This window comes from Colletotrichum chrysophilum (genome assembly GCF_026319265.1).
Source record: "Colletotrichum chrysophilum strain AFK26 chromosome Unknown scaffold_19, whole genome shotgun sequence".
NCBI lineage: Eukaryota > Fungi > Ascomycota > Sordariomycetes > Glomerellales > Glomerellaceae > Colletotrichum > Colletotrichum chrysophilum.
Window position 1 is genome coordinate 419,347 of NW_026517306.1, and position 14,475 is coordinate 433,821.

At 56.3% G+C, this 14,475-nt stretch overlaps 1 protein-coding gene across 1 annotated transcript; it reads left to right on the forward strand.

Annotated features, from left to right (window-relative positions):
* Positions 1-7,409: 7,409 nt before the first annotated feature.
* On the forward strand, positions 7,410-7,868 carry COL26b_003499 (uncharacterized protein; the record flags this gene model as incomplete). Its single annotated transcript, XM_053176394.1, has 1 exon — positions 7,410-7,868. One exon carries the CDS (start codon positions 7,410-7,412, stop codon positions 7,866-7,868), a length of 459 nt encoding a protein of 152 aa, XP_053039743.1.
* Positions 7,869-14,475: the final 6,607 nt, after the last annotated feature.

Consider the following 14,475-nt stretch of genomic DNA (forward strand, 5'->3'; position numbering starts at 1 on the left):
GATGTCGTGAGACTTGAAGTTTGCAATATCAGTGGTTGCTGCAGGAGCAGATCAGCAAGCGGAATGCGGCGACTTGGTCTAGTGATTTTATTGAACACGCATCTACAGCCTGATTTCCAACCCATTCTCAGTATCAACCCGTCTACAGCTCGCGAGTGAGGGGTTGGGCGGGGATTTCCTCTTGGCCGCCCCTCAATGAGAGAGAGCTGTTATCAGATCAGCCCGACGTAAGTAACATTACGAAAAGTCCCTGCAGATAATTGTCCACAGCCTGCTGAAGCTGTTGAAGATCCCTTTGCATTCGCACCAATCAAGGCGGACCGTGATGACGGATGAAGGTTCTCCATTGGTCGCAGGTGTATCAACCACTGAAGACTCGCAGCTTGACGAATCGTGTTGCATGGTAAGCGAACACGTCTTCTCGCAGTGCAGTGCACCCGCTTAACCCGCTTCCCTCTCTGCCAAACAATATCCGTATGCAGCCTGATTCTCTCCAATATCAAGGTTCAGTCTGAGTCTCTCGAATGCCAGAGGGTGGAAAGTGCGGTTGCAATATACTCAATCTCCCAAGCGCGCTTGCGGCATCTTCAACGTTCTGTGCCGGACGACGGAACCCACCACTCGACCGTTTCGCGAGTTCTACCGTTTGCATCCAGAGAAATCCGTCGCGCTGGAATTTAATTATGCAGCCGTTTCGGGCCGTGCACAATCTGGTTCCGTCTCTCCGGGTAACTAATCCGGCTGGGGAGGAGCCGAACAAGAGCCGGAAAGTTGGGAAGGAACTCCACATGGAAAAAAAACAAACGTGAAGAAGGAAGCAATCGAGAAGGAGGAGCTAGACCCGAAGAGTACCCCCTGCTCCGGGACCCGCAAGCCGCTGCCGGCCAAAATCACATTCAGGAGCTTTCGCGTTTTGGACAAGGGGACCCGGCGGTCTTCTAGAAGCTCTCAATCTCGCCTGGCCTCTTTTCTTTTCCCATTCTCCCGGTCGGTGCGCCAGCCAGGGGAGGGGCAGCGGCGGCCGGGGCAAGGTTGCCGCGGACGGGCAAGCGGGAAGAGCTGGGAGCTAGGGGAGAGCTAGGGATCACAAATGGGCTTTCCAGGCTAAAATCACGAAATCCGCAAAGAGAAAGAAGAACGGCCGACCGGGCGCCTGGCACCGGCGATGGCTGCGATGGCTGGCGATGGGCTTGGCTGGGAATGTTTTGCAAAAAGAGATTTGGCTCGGGCTTCACCTGCGGTTTGGCAAAATAGGCCCTGCGACGACAAACAACCGCCAGGCCCAAGCAAGTCGCCGACGCTTGTTTGGACGCGGCCTTCCTCCCTCAGTTGAAGGGCGTAGGCGGCGGTTTGTTTCTTCGGTGTGGCGTTCGTTTTCGGTGTCGATACCCGTGTTGCGTGGTGTGTAGTCGTCCCTCCCTCCGTCCATCCCTCTCTGTCGTTCGCTGAGTCGCTTTCGTGTCGTGGAGTTTTGCAATCCCGGTGTGTGATTTTCCGTAGGTACGGTGTACGGCCCACGGATACTGCCACGCGTGAATGGAACGGGAAAGGGCGCGTTCGCAAATGTCAGGGCCGGCGTTTCAATCTGAACTTTTGCACTTGATCGTCGACTCAGTCCCGTCGCTGGCACGGACCGGATGCGACTCGAATGCAGCCGTCGCGCTGGTGCCCGTCAGTCAGGCATGTGTCGGAGTAGCATCCGTCGCCCATTTTCCCCTCCATCACCCGCCTCAGGTCGTCTTGTTTAATGGACATGAAACAAGGACGAAAAAGGAACTGTGTGTTGGGTGCAGCATTCCATGGAATCTGATGTGCCTGCTTGGCCTGCCTGCCTGCCTGCCGCCCAGTCGATCGCCCACGGGCCACTGCCTGTCTTCCGCTTCCCCAATACCCGGAGGCGAAAGGGACTCTTATCCGATTGCTTTGCCCCTGCGTACGCCATTGATGTGGCTTTCCCTTGCATGTCTGCATCATGCCTTTTGTGACTGCGATATCGCGAGCCAGCGGTTTTCGTTGCTGGATATCCGATGTTCCCTACAATGCCGAAGCGGGATGGGATAATGCCGTTGACGAAAGGGGACCAGTCACGGCGCGAGAAGGCAGCTTTGCCATCTCATTTGGCAAAAGAGGCCAGAATGCGAGAATCACCAACGCTCCGTTTCGGTTGGCTTACGACGCAAGAGACGGGAGCGCAAGAGACGGGGTGGGTGGCTGGCTGTTGTTGGTGGTGGTGCCGTCGTCGCAAACTGCGTTCAAGGCCCAATCCGAACTCACCGTTTGATGGTCAATGGGTGTTTGTGCGACTGGGGTAGCGGGGAAGAGACACAAGCAAAGCAAAGACAGGCACAAGCCGAACACACATGCATTCGTTCGCTTTCAACGGCTTTTCTGCTTGTTCCTTCTGCCTGCGGATTCGGTATCTCTCTTGGCTGAGGTGAGGTAAGCAGGCAAGCGGCAGAAATAATCGGTCAAACAAAGCAAGTGGGAAGTGATTTCCACCGTTCTCGTCCCAACACACCCACACCCTCACCCTCACCCTCTACACCCACCAACAACCGACGGCCAACAGCCATGGCGATCCGGGGTAACAAAGGTCGGCGGTGGTGGTGGTACCGTCTTGGAAGGGCAGTATGTAATCCGGCGCGCGCCACCCCCAGTCTGAGTCAGGCCGGGGAAGCAGTCGCCTCGGGTCGGGCTGAGTCCCCAGCCAGTCACCTCGGCCGGATTTCGCTGCGGAGCGAGGGATGTTGTTCAATGGTAAGTAGCCGAGCGTATGAAAAGTGCTCTGCATGGAAGAGGTGAGAGTAAGGTTGTACAGGCGCAGGGCGGTAAAGTGCCCGTACGGATACACTACGTCGTTGTCGTTGTCGAATACGTATCAATATGGTAGCTACGGATACCTTACCTTACATCAAGGTGTAAGGCGGTCAACAAGTTTGCAGCTGTCACCGCCCCTCCCCCAGGTTTGCCTTTGCCACTGCTGCTGCTGCTTGCTGTGTTGTAACGGTGTTTGAGTCGTATCGCATCAGTATTGGCATGGGAATTGTCATTAGACGGCCAAGGTGTCAACACTCGAATTTGGAAACATTGGACGTTGGAGGGGCATGCTAGTCAGCCAGCATCCAGCAAGCAAGGCAATCAGAGTCAGTCAGAATTCGGATTCAGCGAGAAATAGACAACGCAACCCATCCTGTACGAACGGATGGATTCGTAAGTTTATCGTCGTCGCATCTTGTGGAAAAAATAGGCGGATGCGGGATCATGGATGTGCGTGTTCGTACGAAGGAGGTTCGCTTCAGCAGTTCAGGGGTGTCAGAGGTAAGGTAGGTAGGTGCCTACGGATACGACAAGTTGTAGTGGTGGTGATGGCGGTGATTGTCTGGAGGAATGGAGGAATTTCGGGCATGCGACGGAATTGCACAGGAGGGAGACAAACTGCTTCGGTCGCATCGTTGCATCCGGGCCATCCATCCAAGCCAGTCGCATTCTCAAGAATGATTGCCCTGAATCATCCCGAACCTTGTGGTGTGGCTTGAGGGGTTGGCATTTGCTGCCCTGTCCCGAGGCGGACGATGAATGCCATTGCTGCGGTGATGAATGGGTTTGATCGTGATTGATGGCTGCCGCGCCCACGCCCCCTGGCATCCCGAGCTCTCTCGCTTCGCTTCGGTGAGCCTTGTCGTCGACGACGACGACAACGACGACGACGACGACGGGCACACCTCGTGGAAGAAAGAAGAAGCGCCGCAAATGATCAGGATCCATGTCCTCGCCTCGTCCTGCCCTGCCCCGGCCTTGCCATCTATCTACGCCTGACTCCGGGCACCTGGGACACCACAGCTTGGGACACATCCAGCATGATTAAGATGAGATGCCGGGGTAGCACGGCCTGGGGTTTACTGCTGCGGTCGCGACAAATGCGACCGAGGTCGACGAAGACGGGAAGAATGAACCTCGCAAGAAATAAATTGGCTGCCGAAAAAAAACAAAAGACCAACAGCAGCCAAATTACCTGAGACAGACACCCCCGGGGACCCAACCCGGCGCAGCGGGTTGGATGGGGCAGGTGAGAAGTGAGAGACAACGGCCGTGAGCCGGGGGTACGGAATTGGTTTTTTTCGTCCCTACTCTCCCGGTTAGGGCACGCCATGATTGCTTTTTGCTGGCTCCCGTCTGGCAATCTTGGGAAAAAAAGAAAGAAGAAATCGATTTTGTGTGTGCGATTTCGCCGTTCTTGTTTGTGACTGGAGCGGGATGGGCGCGGATGCAATGCGATGCGATGCGATGCGCCGCGCGGGGTGCCAGACACAGCGACTCGACGGTCCATCAGCCCTGGACGGGAGTCGGGACGGTGTGCTGGATGCAGCCACGGCAGACGGGCTGGCACACCTACTTTTGTATCGCAGTAGGTATTTTGAAGGGTTCATTTTGGTGGCTGACCACTGCAGGTGTGGTACAAGTACAAGGCCGTAGGGCAGATGTCGGTGTTTGGTGTTGGGACAGGAACAAGAGCAGACGTAACCATCCATCAGAGTTGACCGGCGGCGGTGAATCACCGCCGGTCGCTCGCACATCGAGTCTTGCGCACCTCAGTGTTGTAAGTTGCTTGTTGGGTTGGTTGGCAATGCGTGTGTGCGTGCGCAAATGGGACGGAATGGAATGGCATCCATCCTCTCGCTGTGGTTCCCCGAGTGCATCTGTTGTCGCGCAATTGCGCTTCGTCCTTTTGTGCCCCTCCCCAGTCGGCCCCCGGTGGCCCCCCCCCCCCCCCCCTTGAAAGAGGGGGCCTATTGACGCCCAAAGAAAGGGAATAATCTGAAGCTAGAACCTGACGATCCACGGCTCCTCCTCAGAGAGAAGAGGAGTGAGGGGGTGTGTGATGGTGACAAGCAGAACAGGGCGAGCAATACCAACAACCTGAAGAAGCTGTTTGAGGTGAGCTGGTGAGGGGGGTGTACGACAACCAACGACGTGGACAACATGACTGACACGACAGGTACAATCAGAAGCAGACAGACAGAGCCCCCCTCATTTGAATTACTCGGTGAAGGTTTGCGATTTCAGCGAGAGATGAACGATTGGGGGGATGTCCAATGGGGTTGGCATCGTCGGCGAGGAATTCCTGCGAGAGTTACGCGCAAGTCGCAAGCCGCGCAATGCTATGCCGCGAGATAGTGCGCAAAGGGCAGCGAGAGAAGGGCCATGGCCTAGATGCCAGAGACTGGACGGACATGCACCGAGCGCACCGAGGCCTGGTCTGGTCTGGCCTGGCTACCTTATCCGCAGAGGTACTCTGTATTGTCCAGCTAACGGTCGCTGGAATCTACTGCTGCGGCAAGTACCTGCCCGTGATGGCTGGCCCGAGGGCCGGGGCAGTCCAGATTGTGCTCCCGGGGGACAGGGCCATCAAGGCCCGCCGTGAAGAAGAAGAAAAGGGAAGGCCAGAAGCTGTGGACACTGCGCCTGGGGGGCCTGGACGAGAGTCTGGAGGCGGGAAGGAGGACCTGCCGCTGCCGTTGCCGCTGTCGGGACGGTTTTTGACAGCCATTGGCAGAGGCCCCGAGCAGCCAGGCCTGAGAAAGAGAAAGAGAAGCAGGGCCCCCAGGCGGTAGGCATCCCGCGGCTCGCTAGGAAGAGGGCCCCGGGAGAGACAGCAGCAGTCAGTCACTGTGAAGACGGGGGCCTTTGGGGCCTTGGGACCTTTGGATGGAGGGCCCGGGGGGGGCCTGAGAGGTGATGGACCATGGACCTGCCTCACTGTGATGAGTCCCTCCTGGGCTCCGTGGCTCCTTCCCTCCAAGGGAAAAAGGAAGAGTCATGATCCATCGCGGAGGAGGGTTGCTCTGCAGCCAATCAATCCCGACACACCTCACTCACACCTCCCCCCTCACGACAAGGCGGTCAAACACCGCTCATTCTTTTTCCGTTTTCTTGGTTGCTTTTTGGGTGGCTGCTGCCGCTCTGCCGCAACTGAGTTGCTCCCGCTGCTTCCCCGTATGCGGCCTCGCTCCGTTTGTCTCATCCCAAGATTCTGCCAGGCTCTTGGCTCAGGCTGGCTGCCAACCCAACCCGTCCCTGACTCTGACTCTCTATCTAGGTCTCCCTTCAGCGCATCTCGGAAGCCCTGAGCAGCTTGGAGGTGCAGTAGCAGCCTGTAGGGAGGACCGTGTTTGTCCCTGCGGCGTGGGGGAACAATCAGCTACACGGCTGCGACTCACAGAAACGGTGTTTTGCGCTGCAGATGCCAGCTGGAATGTCGTCTCCCTGCGTACGGATACCTGCGATAAGGTACGTATCACGAACTCGTCCGCGACCTCGACCGCTTGCACACGGATTCTGGCCCGTCCGTTCGCATTCCCCCGACCTGGCGATTCAGCTCTGTTTGCGCCATGATGCCCTCCTCTGCGCTGCCACTATATTATCCATGACTCTTTCGCCCTCATGTCCGAGTCATCTTGCTGTTTCGCTCTCCCACCAGAGTATCAGCATCAGCAGCATCAGCAGCAAATCCAGCATCATCAGCGTCATCGCAACCATCACAAGTCAGCGTCGCCCGCGTCGTCGTCACCAGGCATACAACCTCCCGCCGTCGCCGAATTACACATCAACACCACCACCAGCAGCAAGGCAGGATTTGCATCGTTCCGCCCGTATCCTACAATTCGGACTTTCAGCGACTCAGAACCTTCCTTCCGTACCTACCGACACCGTATTTACAGGTACGAATCGGTCGGTCGCTCAGCTCAGCTCCAGCTCCTCGGCAACGCCACGTCAAGAATAGTCACCAGCCAAGGTCGCCGTCCAACCCAAAACCAACGCGTTACGCCGACTCTACCGTTCCACCCAGCAAAGAAACGGACTACGGACTTCCTCCCGCGCCCAGCCCTGTCTCTGTGTCTAGGTCCCCTCCGTCTTTACGGCGTTTTTACCACTGGCACGCCCACCTCTCACACCTGTGGACGGTGACACCCCCTGACACGCCCCCCTCAACGACAACTGCAGCCGCTTCCGCCCTGAGCAACCCCCCCAGGCCCAGCCCAGACTCCCCTGCGCTGTCAGCTCCCACTCCCCATCTCCGTCACCGCCTCCCTGCCTTGTTTTCCCACCCCCTCGGGATCCCGGGAATCACTGTTGCCCCCATCTTTTAGGCTTGCAAAGTCCACTCTCCGAAATTCCTCGGAACGTTACCCTGCCCAACCTTGCACCTCCTGGGCCTCACCACACCCCCTTTCACACCCCCCAAACCAGAGGCAGGCAGACGCGCCTCTGGCTTATAAGTCTGCCGTGTCCACCTTCTCCCACACTCTTCCATCGAACGCGAAATCATCGTCGATATCAACACTCAACACTCAAGACCAACTGGTCCCAAGAGAAGAACAACTCCACTCTTCACACAACACATCGCAGCCATGTACGGCTCATACGGTTCATACAGCTCCATGGGCGCCATGTCCATCTCGGCCCCCATCGACATCGGCTCCAGCAACATGCTCGCCCACGACCGCTCTTGCGCCTTCCCTTCGTGGCCCCGCCGCGAGACCCTCGCCGACTTTGACGGCGAGCCAAGAGCGACCTCTTACCTCTCCGACGAGGACCTCTTCCCTCAGGACTTTGAGGACGACGCCCACTCCGTCTCCAGCCACGGCAGCTTCTCCTCTCCCAACTCCCGCTCGCCCCAGATCACCGAGGCCGAGCTTCTTGAGATGGAACGCGAGCGGATGGCCATGCAGCGCGAGGCCATGCGCTGCGTCATGCTCGAGAAGGAGCGTCGCCGCCAGCAAGCCCTTAAGCAGAAGCAGGCCCGTCGCAGCAGCTCCAAGAAGAGCCCCAAGAGCAAGTCCTCCGCCATGGCTCCCATCGCCGAGTGAAGCTCTTCAGCAAGCTGTGGCGGTGCGCCCAGCTCCCAGCTCTTCGGACGAGCAACCTAGCTCGCTTACACAATACCTCAACCAACTCTAATTCCTAATGACGGCTCAACTGCAGCCGTGTCGGCCGCGACCACCAACCCGATCTATCTACTCTCAAACGGTCCAGGTCGCCGGCCGCCAAACGCAAATCTCATCCTCGGCTTCCATCGAGAAGTCGACACAACGAACACTATCGGCTTTCGACAACCAGCATTCTGACAGCACGGGGCGATTCGGAAGACCGTGTGGGGGGAGCACAAGCGAAGCCGACCGTGGGGGACCCGCAGAAGCAGTGTCTCAGCCACACTAGCACAAGCTGGGCGGTATCGGCCACGCACCGAGGAGTCATCCGCCTCGGAGAGGTGTGGCAGGTGAGGACAGGTCGGCTGCGCTGCCTCGTCGCAATGCAACCGAACCTGATCCCGGCATTTGATCGAGGGTGGCCTTGTGGATTCATCATGGGCGCGTAGGCATTTCACATGCCGCGCTGCCTCGGGGTTTCTTGTCTTGTCTTTTTACTCTTACGTGTTGATACCCCCGCTGTAGCCATCGAGGCTCGCAACTATTTTTGTAGCATGGAGTTTATCGCTATTGATTTGGAGGAACATCTTGGGAAAGGAGCACAGTATATGCTTGCATGACTGCATCGAGCTATTGGGGCATTTGGATCAGCATCGGAATATCATATCATCAGCGTCATGTTTCTTCATTTAGTAGCTAGTCTTAGTTAGAGATACCCTTCGCCACGCGCGACACCAACATTTGAATTCTTATTCTACATCACCACAAAATATGCACTCTCATCGGAACGTGACAAATGATCTCAAGAAGCGGCGACTACTACTGCACGCACAACTCAATCTACTCATGCCTCGACAACGTCACACATTTGAAATCTTGATCTGTGAGAGTCATCTCGAGGCCGCTGCAAGAGTCATAGTTGATCAGCATAGCCGTTAGCATGTGCCGCCGACTCGGTAAGTGCCTGCCGCTGGTGCGCACCCGCGCGCTGCTGGTGCTGACAAGTCAGCGAGCAGCAGCAGTAGAAGCTCTAATTTACAGCGTGAGTGTGTGTCGAGTGTGTGTGTGTGTGTTGGTTTGGGCCTGCCTCTGCCCTGCCTGGCAGAAGGTTTATCCTCATTAGCCACAGCGAATAATGTCGTCATCACCCGCGGCGCAGAGTTGGCCTCGACCAACTCCTCAAACGGTCGGGAACGGTCGGGGGAATAAGCCCTCCACTGCTGGGCGCCCTCTCTGTGGCTCTGCCATTCCGCGCTCCTCCCCACACAGAGTGAGTCCGTCCATTGTTATGCCGTTTGTTGCTCCGCAGCCTGCGCCTCATCCAATCTAGACCCTTTACCTATCGTAAATGGGCTTTCCCCGTATTTCCCTCCCCCAGGATACCGAGAGTTCGTAAAATGGAATTTGTCCGTTGTTTCTATTTGTGATTTACAACCACAAGAATTCCGGGGCTGGCATTCGTCATCCAGCCCTTTGCTGCGTGGCTGCGTCTACCGGGCGGCCTCTGATGGCGAAAAAAAAAAAAAAAAAAAAAAAAAAAAAGTTGAATGTTGCCTCGGCACCGCGAGAATACGAACAGCTTCGTCGTCCCTGTTTGTTGTTATTGTTTTGTCGGGATGTTGGGGCGTGGCCGTGGCGGCGGGTATGGGAAAGACCGCGGTAAACTTACCAGCGACCGCTTGCGTCCCGCCGTCGGCTCTTTGCTACTAGTGCTCTGGGCCGACGCCATCTTCTTCTTGGTGGGAGGGATGGGGGAGCAGAGCAGACGTCAACAAGTCTGCAGCTTGCGAGGATCGGGGTGGATCGGAGATCCCAAGGGCTCGGGTCCGCCACATCCTTGACCAACGGCCGTCGAGCTGTTATTGCTGACCCGACCGAGCCACAACCAAGCAAATCACGAAGCGTCTTTGGAAGCTTAGAGGGGAGGGAGTGTAATTACATTGCAATGCCGTGAATGTTCACTTTCGGCGACGTTGACCAGCGCAAACCTCGGGATGCCATGGGTGATGTGATCTACCGAGGCGGCCGAGGATAGCAAAGTCTGGGGAGGGGAGCCGACCGGAATGCAAATGCGTGATTGATAGGCGTGCATGTCTCTGCCGATGACGGAAGAGCGGAGGGGATTGGCGATTTTGCGCCGATGCGGGGACGGGATGTTTCGGGAGGTGTTGATGAAGATGTCAAGGTCTTGGATTATCGCGAGCATCAGCTCTCCTGGAGGGTTATGCGCGATGATCTGATATCGAGGTTTGAGTCAATCTCCCCGCATCACGAGTTGGTGATCTCTTCCTGGGGGAGAGAGGCTACCGTCTATCTAGATGAGAATCGAGATTGTGGCGTAGGCTTAGATAGAGATCGCTAATATCATGCCACCTCTTTTCTCACACACAAGTGTTCAGCTGTCGACCGTGAGACCTCAGCTGGTGTGTTTTCTTCGAAGGGTGCCCTTCTGGCGGTCAATCTACGTGCGGCTCCGGAGAGTGTCAGCCGGGGGTGTCGTTGACCGACTTGAGGAGCCAACTGTCCCAGTGCACACATGCATGCATTCCTGACTCTTCCTTCCGGTCGCTGGATCATCTTCGACAACACATCCTCACCAAAAGCTGAACACCCCGAGAAACAAGCGCGTCTCGGTATCTTGCGTCGCTTGCATCATAAACCCCCTCAGTCTGTAAGAGTGTGTCTAGGTTCGGTTCTGCGAAACCGGTATTTTGCGTCAACAAGAGAATATGCGATCTTGCTCCGAACCTTGATTTCCTGCTGTCATTGACTCGAGCAACAACCACCAACCTCCGTCTGTAATCTTGTTGCCGGTAGGGCTGCGTAAGTGCGGGAGAGAACGGAGCACGGGTTTCCGTAATGGTGGTAAGCAGCTTGGCGGTAAACGCTCTCCGCATAGGCGGTAAAGGGCCAGCAGCACCTCAGCACGCGGGGTAGATTGCTCCGGGATAGATAACGCGCGGGAGAGAGCCCAGAGATCTTCCGTCCGTTACCGACGAACCGTTGGACATTACGGCCGAGCTTCTTCCATTTGGCTTGTGAATTGTGCAGGACAGGACCCGTCCGTCAGCGCGGTCCGCGGTCCCACAAAGGGATTTGGCAGCGCGGGTCCTCTCTTCTTCTTCCCAAATCCCAACTTCCCAAATGTCTGGCCCTGGAGATTGTTTAGTCATGGTAATATCCGTTTTACATGCACCCCCTTTTGCGACCGTCGGGGGGAGACTCTCTCTGACCGCCTGGGTTCTTGGGTTTTGCGCTCAACCGAGCCGATAAGTGGATGACGACGGGGTTCCTTTCCCCACCAGGCCACCGTTTTCCTTCTGCTGAGCGTCCTGCGCGACGTTCTCGACCGTCAGAATGGAGAACGAAAAAAGGGTCCCTGCACCGGGATGGGGTCCCGGACGCCTGGGCCTCGTCCAGATTATCCATGCACCATACCCATACCCATGCTCTACTCGCTGCGTCCCAAAGAGGGAACTGGGAAATTTGACAAAGAGGGATGCCCCGGCCGACCGCCCAGGGCCAAACGTGTCAACCCCCGGGAGCGATCGTCCCGTCGTCGGGTCGAGGAGCCAGAGAGAGGGGGGTGGGTGATGAGTGAAGTGAGTGAGCTCTCGTGGCTCTGGGTCCGCAGTGTCCACTGTCCAGTCAACTCCTCTTTACCTTAGCCGGGCCTTTGGGCTCTTTTTCTCCCGGTGGAGCTCCCCAGTGGATGTTGATGGCTCTTGCGGCAGCAGGAGGAGGAGGAACAATGATGAGCTCCTCTCTCTGCAAATTTTTTCCACATGGAAACTGGGTCTTGCGGGATTAGATGCAGGGAACACTGAAGATGAGAAACACCACTTGCACGAAAGAGGACGGTCGTTGAGAACAATCACAGGCGCAACCGGCCCTTCTCTGCGACGATGCGAAAAAAAAAAGAAAAGAAAAAAAAAAAAACCTTCATGCCAGAGCTAGAGCCCTAGGATAGTGAGAGCCCGCATGCAAATTTGACATGCGGTATCCATCCGTCCGCCCAGCCTTCTGCTTCTTTCAAACGCGGTGCCTCTCCGAGGCTCTTCTTCGGCATTATCATTCGTGGAAAAGGGCGATTCATGACCCACCCTATAGAAAATTCTTTTAAAATTCTTTTGCATGCTCCCCCCGCGCGCGCGGTCCACGTCCCCAACACGCGGCACACACACACACAACACGGTACACGGTTAAAGTACCACCAGCCATCCTCGACTCGGTGCCGCGACTCATTTACCGAAACGACACCGAGACGATGCCACATCCCCCGGAAACCATCGGAGCACGTCCGACGAACACCACCCCTCCTCCTCCTCATCCTCCCCCGCCGGTGTTTGTCCCGGCCGCACCTTTCTCGGTGGCTCATGAGTCGTGTGGCGCAGAAGGTGAGAGCTTCAACCTTGGAAGAGGCGCTCTCGAGCTCCGAAATAAGCATCCTGAAGCGCAGTCTTCGCAATCTTCGCGCAAAGGCCAACACCCTTACGCCATCGTGCATCCCTTCTGCTTCTTTTTTTCTTCCATGTGAAATTCTTAATTTTTTTTTCTTGTCAGGGTCCAAACTGAGTCGTGAACCCCACGAATCGTCAAGATGATCAGCCTAAAGACAGACGTCAATTATGACTTCAAATGACTTCATCTGGAGACACCGGTTTGAACAAAACCTTCACCCTGTTTTCCAGGGCAACTTTCTTCCCGGCCGGCAAGACGATAAGCTAGCCAAACCAACCCTGCCAAGAGTGACGAGAAGTTGGAAATTCTTTTCTGGAAGAGCATCGCGAACGGGAAGCCCACGCGGTTTGGCCACCCGCACAGACTCTTGACGGTCTTCCTTTTCCGCCCATCCTAAAGCATTGGCCCTTTCCCGTGGTGCGGCGTGCCTGACTTGCTAGACGCTTTTCTTTGTGTCCGTCCTGACTAGCGAAAGAAAAACCTGGGGTAAAGGACTTCTTTTTTTGATGGAAGTTGAAACCCATGGCGTCAAGCCACCGTCGAGTCCGTCTTCTCTATTTCCGTTGGCTGAGAGAAGCAACCTGCGTTACACAAGACAAACCGCTTCTTTACAAGTCAAGTCTCAGTTAGTGCCCATTGCAAAACCAACCAACCCGATAACAGGTTTCTTAGTTCTCAACCCAACCCAGCCCCCAAGACGTAAGACGAATAAGGATGCACGGCGTGTGTTTCCTCCATTCGCCAACAGAAACAGCAGATCGATCAGTTGCCGTATCGATTTTTATGGAGAGTCCGTTTTGAAGGGACGGAGGCACTTCATATGCTTCAAGGTGATCCGTACAAACACACAGCAGTCCAGAACCTCCGGGAGATCTGCCTGCCGTCCGATAAGACTTGCAAAGTTTCGGGGCCAAACCCGTCGTTGTCGTGCGCACGTTTCGCGGGTAACTGGGACCTGACCTTCGGATACGCGCATTTCGCTCGTGCTTGCTTGCTTGCTGACTGATGAAGAAGAATACTGGAGACTGATAACCGGCTGGACGGACGGGTGGATGGATGGTTGGCTGTTGGTTCGTCCGGCATTGTTGAAGGTTAAACGGAGCTCAAGCCGCCGTTGATGGCTGTGGGCCAGTGGACTTCAGAACCGAAGGCACATGCACGATTGACGGGGACCCGCAAAGGACGGACACATCCCCGCAACCGTATCGAGAGAGACGTGAAGGGAAAAACCGTTCTGCGCTGCGTCTGGCAACTGCCAAAAACGGCAGGTCTGTCGAAACGGACCCTACCTGCTTCTTTTAGTGCGAGGTGGTATCCGTCCATAGTGCTCCCGCCGTAACCGCGTCTTATCTCAGCACAGACTTGACCGGTCGATAAGATTATCACCGCCGGAGAACGTGGGGTTTGACCGGTCCCTGAGGAAGAGGGATGGTGTTATCGCGTTTCCCGTATTGCTTACCCCATCCTACCCAAGGCCGCCCCCGAGGAACATTCTCGTATGCTGTCATCCGGCGTTGGCATTGCTATTTTCAACTCTTGCTATCCGTAGTGGGCGCCGGTGCCACGACGCCTAGAGAAGGGGGGATACAGGCAGACGGCAAGTCCAGTTCCATCGCGTTTCCATCGTGAGAGCTACGTTGCGCCCTCGCGAGGCCTCTGCACAGTCCCCGACGGAGACTATGGCCTGGTATGGAAGGGCTTGGACAATGGCCCGGGAGGGGTCGGTGCTCCCGTCCGAAGGCCGTCACGCTATCTTTGGGGTGTATATCTTTAGACAGCCGACAGCGCCGCTCGCAGAGGAAACCCGCCGGTGCCGGTGGCTGATAGTCAGTGCTCCTCAACGCCCTGGATTCCAGTTCCCCGGCCTATCTGAACGAGCACCTCGGAATCCAAAAGAAGACGACGACGTTGAACGCCAAGGGATGAACGGACGGACGGACTGCGATACCTAGGCGAAAACGGATTCCGAGTCCGCGCTTATTCACGTCGCCTGAGGATGAGGCAGGCGGTGGGGGTTTGGGGGTGCCTCTTTGGGACACTGATAAAGATTACGGCGGCGGTGGTGGTGGTGCTCCATCTTGGAAAC